The sequence below is a fragment of the Hylobates moloch genome, unplaced genomic scaffold, assembly GCF_009828535.3.
Source record: "Hylobates moloch isolate HMO894 unplaced genomic scaffold, HMol_V3 SCAFFOLD_12, whole genome shotgun sequence".
NCBI lineage: Eukaryota > Metazoa > Chordata > Mammalia > Primates > Hylobatidae > Hylobates > Hylobates moloch.
The window spans coordinates 10146737-10153115 of NW_026652287.1; the positions used below are offsets into that span (position 1 = coordinate 10146737).

General features: G+C 43.8%; 1 protein-coding gene across 3 annotated transcripts in view; it reads right to left on the minus strand.

Annotated features, from left to right (window-relative positions):
• KNTC1 (kinetochore associated 1) overlaps positions 1 to 6357 on the minus strand; it is a 100904-nt gene extending 94547 nt beyond the window's left edge. The window contains exons 1-2 of one of the 3 annotated variants that reach the window (XM_058424728.1): positions 6230 to 6357; positions 2827 to 2997 (exon numbers count right to left, since the gene is read on the minus strand). In XM_058424728.1, coding sequence (XP_058280711.1) covers positions 2827 to 2955 — 129 coding nt within the window. In that variant the 5' untranslated portion in view covers positions 2956 to 2997; positions 6230 to 6357. The remainder of the gene's footprint in view (positions 1 to 2826; positions 2998 to 6229) is intronic. The other 2 variants (XM_032168424.2, XM_032168425.2) reach the window with 2 other exon arrangements.
• Positions 6358 to 6379: the final 22 nt, after the last annotated feature.

Below are 6379 nucleotides of genomic sequence, written 5' to 3' on the forward strand. Positions count from 1 at the left end.
AAATGTTCTGATTTTTAAATATTGGCAGCTAAGTCAACATTTTTAAAAACACTAGACAAGCCAAATCAGTCTCCAGTATTCAGTTTCTGTTGCCAAGAGCTTCCCACACATAGCTGTCTTGAAGCACTTGGACAGATTAGTGGTTGAGGAAGCTCAGTCCCTTACTAGCTAAGTGATCTTAGGCAAATGTGTCAACTAACTCCCTGTAAAAGAGTAACAATAATAATACCTACAAGGTTCACCTGAATAAAGATTAAATGAATTCATGTAAAGGGCTTAGGAGAGAGTCCTGCACATAGTATATACTCAATAAATGTTAACCAGTCCTATTCTTCCCTGACAAAATACAGCTAATCACCTCATTTTATGACTATTTCAAAAGTCATCTTCTCCAGGTGTAATCCTTGAAAATTCCCCAACATTCTGATCCCTCTTCTACCTTATTTTTTTCTTTATTTTGAGACAGGGTCTCCCTCTGTTGCTCAGGCTGGAATGCAGTGATGCCATCATAACTCATTGCAGCCTTAAACACCTGGGCTCAAGGGATCTTCATGCCTCCCCAACTCAAGTAGCTGGGACTACACATGCACACCACCACACCAGGCTAATTTTTTTTTTCTTTTATAGAGATGGGGTTTTCACTATGTTGGCCAGGCTGGTCTAGAACTCCTGGACTCAAAAGATCCTTCCATCTCAACCACCCAAAGTGCCGGGAATACAAGTGTGAGGCACTGTGCCCAGCCTCCTTCTTATCTTTTTACTTGCTTCTTCAACTAGTAAAAGGTTATACGAAGGCACTGCCAACAAGGAATGACACTAAAATTAGCCAGGCGTGGTGGCAGATGCATGTAATCTCAGCTACTAGGGAGGCTGAGGCACAAGAATCACTTGAACCCAAGAGGCAGAGGTTGCAGTGAGCCGAGATCACACCACTGCATTCCAGCCTGGGCAACAGAGCAAGACTCTGCCTCAAAAAAAAAAAAAAAAAAAAAAAACGGAATGGCACTATATCTTCTAGGGATCTGTCCACACTTTTCTCTCTAGACTCTTCTCTCTAGACTGTTCTCCTTCTTAAGAACAGCCTAAGGCCAGGCGCGGTGGCTCACGCTTGTAATCCCAGCACTATGGGAGGCCAAGGCGGGCGGATCACGAGGCCAGGAGATCGAGACTACAGTGAAACCCCGTCTCTACTAAAAATACAAAAAATTAGCCGGGCGTGGTGGCAGGCGCCTGTAGTCCCAGCTACTTGAGAGGCTGAAGCAGGAGAATGGCGTGAACCCGGGAGGCAGAGCTTGCAGTGAGCCGAGATCACGCCACTATACTGCAGCCTGGGCGACAGAGCAAGACTCCATCTCAAACAAACAAACAAACAAACAAAAATACTAAAAAAATCGACGTTATTTCCTCATTATAGAAACTGTGCTTTCAGATGTCTTGAAGGATTCAAAAAATTTTTAAAAAAAAGAAATTATGCTGTACTTTAAATTTTTGCCTCTAATAAATAATTTAATGACAAAAAATACAATGAGATTTGTACTACTCATAACTAATGTTTATCTTATACTAATTATCTTATTGTTGGATTATACTGCCTTTAACATGATTCATGGTACATTAAAAGCGGTACAAATCAGGCACAGTGGCTCATGCCTTTAATCCCAGCACTTTGGGAGGCCAAGGCAGGCAGATTACTTGAGGCCAGGAATTCAAGACCAGCCTGGGCAACCTCATCTCTACTAAAAATACAAAAATTTTTAGTAGCATGGTGGCACACACCTGTAATCCCAGCTACTTGGGAAATTGAGATAGGAGAATTTTTTGAACCCAGGAGGCAGAGGTTGCAGTTAGCCGAGCTGAGATAGCACCACTGCACTCCAGCTTAGGCAACAGTGTGAGACTCTGTCTCAAAAAAAAAAAAAAAAAAAGATAAAGCAGCACAGTTCCACAGACACCAGCTTAAAGCTGCATAAAGAATGATTTCTTTTTTAAATCCCATCAGCCAGTTTAAAAAAAAAAGTCAAAAGCATAAATTTTATTCCCTTTAGGAATAACGTCCCCAGTGGATGCCCTGCCTTATCTGTCAGATTCCATTTGAGTGAAAAAAAAATTTTTTTCATTAAAAAATAAGAAAGAATTAAATACCAGCCTCCCAAGTAGCTGGGACTACATGTGCGTGCCACCACACCCAGCTAATAGTACCTTCTATGGAAAGCAAAGAATAAGGTTTCAGGCGTGGAGCAAGAATGGTGCAATTACTGACAGAAGAAAGTTAAAATGTAGAAAGAAATGCACGGATAAACCTCATACTCAGCAGGGTGCTTGACTCTGGTAGGAAATAGGAGGAACACAGATTCAGGGATGGACCCTCAGAGCCTTCAACTCTATTGGTAACATTTTATTTCCTAAGTCAGTAGTAGATATTCTTTGTATGCCGGGCGCGGTGGCTCACACCTGTAATCCCAGCACTTTGGGAGGCTGAGGTGGGTGGATTGCTTGAGGCCAGGAGTTCAAGACCAGCCTGGCCAACATGGTGAAACTCCATCTTTACAAAAATACAAAAAATTAGCTGAGCATGGTGGCACACATCTGTAATCTCAGCTACTTGGGAGGCTGAGGCACGAGAATCACTTGAATCTGGGAGGCAGAGATTGCAGTGAGCCGTGATCATACCACTGCACTCCAGTCTGTGGATTCAATCTGAGCTTGAATCTTGATTCCCTGAGGAAGTGCTATATTCATTCACAAAATATTTACTGTGGGCCACTAGCCCTACTAAGCACTCAGTAAAAATTCTGTGAATCAAACAGTCAGTGTAATAATCACTACCTTTTCAGAAGAGATCTTCACTAGCACATCTACTTGATATAAAGCAGTTCCATGCTCTTTTCTTGAACCGACACTCAGGTACCCACTTCCGGTATCATCATTTGTTAGCAGCTCAATATCATTCCACATGTTTCTGAGACTGCCTTCCTGAGTCAGGAACCACTGTCTTTCCTGTAACATAAAATTAGACACCATATTATCTTGTTGCATAGAACCCGGTTCCTTGGGAAATGAGAAAGCTTACTCACAAAACAAAAACAAAAGTCTAACATTAACATATACAGACATCTTTGTCTTCTTGTTATTGCTGTGGCCACTAAACACTTTGGGCCAATAACATAAATGGAACTAGAGCTATGATGGTTACCAGAGAACAACATATTGGTTTATGCACACAAACCAACAATTCTGATCTTATCCTAGAGCTTCCATTACTTTGTGTGTCTAGTTTGGAATTATACCAAGTTTTCATTAGAAATAAACCTTTAGGACGGGCGCGGTGGCTCACGCTTGTAATCCCAGCACTTTGGGAGGCCAAGGCGGGCGGATCACGAGGTCAGGAGATCGAGACCACGGTGAAACCCCGTCTCTACTAAAAATACAAAAAAATTAGCCGGGCGTGGTGGCGGGTGCCTGTAGTCCCAGCAACTCGGAGAGGCTGAGGCAGCAGAATTGCTTGAACCCGGGAGGCGGACCTTGCAGTGAGCCGATATTGCGCCACTGCACTCCAGCCTGGGCCACAGAGCGAGACTCCGTCTCAAAAAAAAAAAAAAGAAATAAACCTTTAACCAGTATAGCAGCAAACAGTGTAGGTTTAGATGCCAGATTGTCTGGGATATCATAGGATGATAAGATTCCAGATGAAGTTCAGAAAAAGTCCATTGATGCTATCATAGTATTATTATACAACAAATAAAAATGATAAGGGGAGGAGAAAAAATGAATTAGGTTTCTGGACCAAAGACTAAGCTTGAAACCTTATGAGGTTTACCCATCTCAAAAAGCAAAGGTTTACATAAACCATATTACCTGATGTCTGGGTGGGAAAAGAACACTAAGGAGAAAAACAATCCTTGGATCAAGACTGGTAGGGAATGATAATTAAATGATTACAATTGGTTTCATAAGTGCTACTAGAAGTATGTTTCAGTATCTATAAAAGGTATAGCACAAGGAAGAAACAATTTCTGACTTGGTACTCTTTCCCAATGACTAGGCAGCGGTCCTTGGGTGATCACTTAATCTTTCTGTTCCTCAATTCTCTAATTTATAAAATAGGAATATACAGGCCGGCGCGGTGGCTCACACCTGTAATCCCAGAACTTTGGGAGGTTTAGGCGGGTGGATCATCTGAGGTCAGGAGTTTGAGACCAGCCTGGCCAACATGGTGAAACCCCCCTCTCTACTAAAAATACAAAAAACTAGCCGGGCGTGGTGGTGTGCGCCTGTAATCCCAGCTACTCAGGAGGCTGAGGCTGTAGAATTGCTTGAACCCGGGAGGCAGAGGCTGCAGTAAGTAGAGATCGTGCCACTGCACTCCAGCTTGGGCAACAAGAGTGAAACTCCGTCTTGGAAAAAAATATATATATATACAGTTGGCCCTCAATATCCATGTGTTCCACATCCCTAGATTCCACCTACAGGCACAGCACATTCACATTGTTAGGCAAGATAAGTAATCAAGAGATGATTTTAAGTATACAAGCAGATGCTCCTAGGCTACATACAAATACTACGCCATTTAATGACAGGGACTTAAGCATCCTAGGGTTTTGGTATCTGTGGGAGGTCCTGGAACCAATCTTCCATGGATACCAACACCAAGGGACTAATTTAGTTGTACCCACCTGAAGGAGTTTTCTATTTTTCACTTCTGGTTTTTTGAGAGACAAGGGTCTCACTATTTTGCCCTGGCTGACCTTGATCTCCTGGGCTCGAGCAATCCTTCTGCTACAGCCTCCCAATGTTTTGAGTTTTAAATGTTCACAGAACAATGCTTGGTTGATGGCAAACATTCAATTTTAGGTGTTAGCTAATTTGTTATTGGTGGAAGCAGGTAACACTTGGGCTGAGAATTGAAGATCATAGTTTTATAAACGTTTAAAGAGTTCTTCCTAAGAGCACAAGCAGGCCGGGCGCGGTGGCTCACGCTTGTAATCCCAGCACTTTGGGAGGCCGAGGCGGGCGGATCACGAGGTCAGGAGATCGAGACCACGGTGAAACCCCGTCTCTACTAAAAATACAAAAAATTAGCCGGGCGTGGTGGCGGGCGCCTGTAGTCCCAGCTACTCGGAGAGGCTGAGGCAGGAGAATGGCGTGAACCCGGGAGGCGGAGCTTGCAGTGAGCCGAGATTGCGCCACTGCACTCCAGCCTGGGCGACAGAGCGAGACTCCGTCTCAAAAAAAAAAAAAAAAAAAAAGAGCACAAGCAAGGGAATAGAAACAAAACATGTTTGGAGAATAGAGAACAGTTTCAGTGGCTGGTGTTTGGGTGGGAGTGAGGAGATGAAGAAGGAGGGACAGGTTGGAATGAATACCTTTATGGGTCTCAATTTCCCACATCTGTGAAATAGAGAAACCGCCCATAACTGCCATATTTACTTATTCAACAAATGTTTATTGAATACCTATTTACTATGTGCCAGGCACCTTTCTAGGAACTGGGAATATAGCTTGAACAAAGCACAAACTGTCTTTGCCATTATGAAGTTTATGTTTTTGCGGGAAAAACGGACAAAAATAAAATAGTTAATACGTAGCTTGTTACGCTACCTCTACAAAAAAGCAAATGCACAAATAATTACAAAAAGTGCTAAATGACTTGAAGGAAACAGTGATTACATGGATGAGGTGAGGCGTCGCTGAAGAAGGATTTGTTTGGGAAGGGAAGGAGGTGACATCTGAGCTGAGACCTGAGTAACAAGAAGTACGCAAAACTTAGGCAGAACGCGACGTAGGCAGAGGGAACAGAGTGCAAAGACTCGGAGGCTGGGTAGGAAGCGTTTGATGCTGCTGCCGGATCAAAGCAAAAGCAGAAGACAGTGAGGGAGAGAGCAGTGGAGCCCAATAAAACCTCGACTTCAAGATTGAATTTTATTCTCAGTACAGGGGGTAAAGGGGGAACTCAGCAAACGAGTGGTCTGATTTGATAATTTTGAGATCACTCCGGCGGCGGAATGCAGAACAGATTCGCGAATAGGAGAGAATGAGCAAGATGAAACACTTGTCAGTTAGGCCTCCATACTTAAACGCTCTCCGCTGGACATCGCCGCCAGCAAAAACCGACTCCAACCTCTCTCCTGCCGGCGTCAAGGAGAAAACAACAGGAACTGAGCAGAGGCTGCAGCTACTTCGTCCCGAACCCACCCCCAGTTCCCTACACAGCGCAGCTCCCCGTCCTCACCTGCAATTGAAGAAACTAAAGAGGAACACTCAAATATCTGGCCCCTCTTCCTGACTCACACAACCGCCTCTAGTCTCTAGGTTCCATCCCACAGGTTTAAATTGGCGGGAGAACACTAAACCCAACCCCTTTACGGCGGCCGGATGAGAC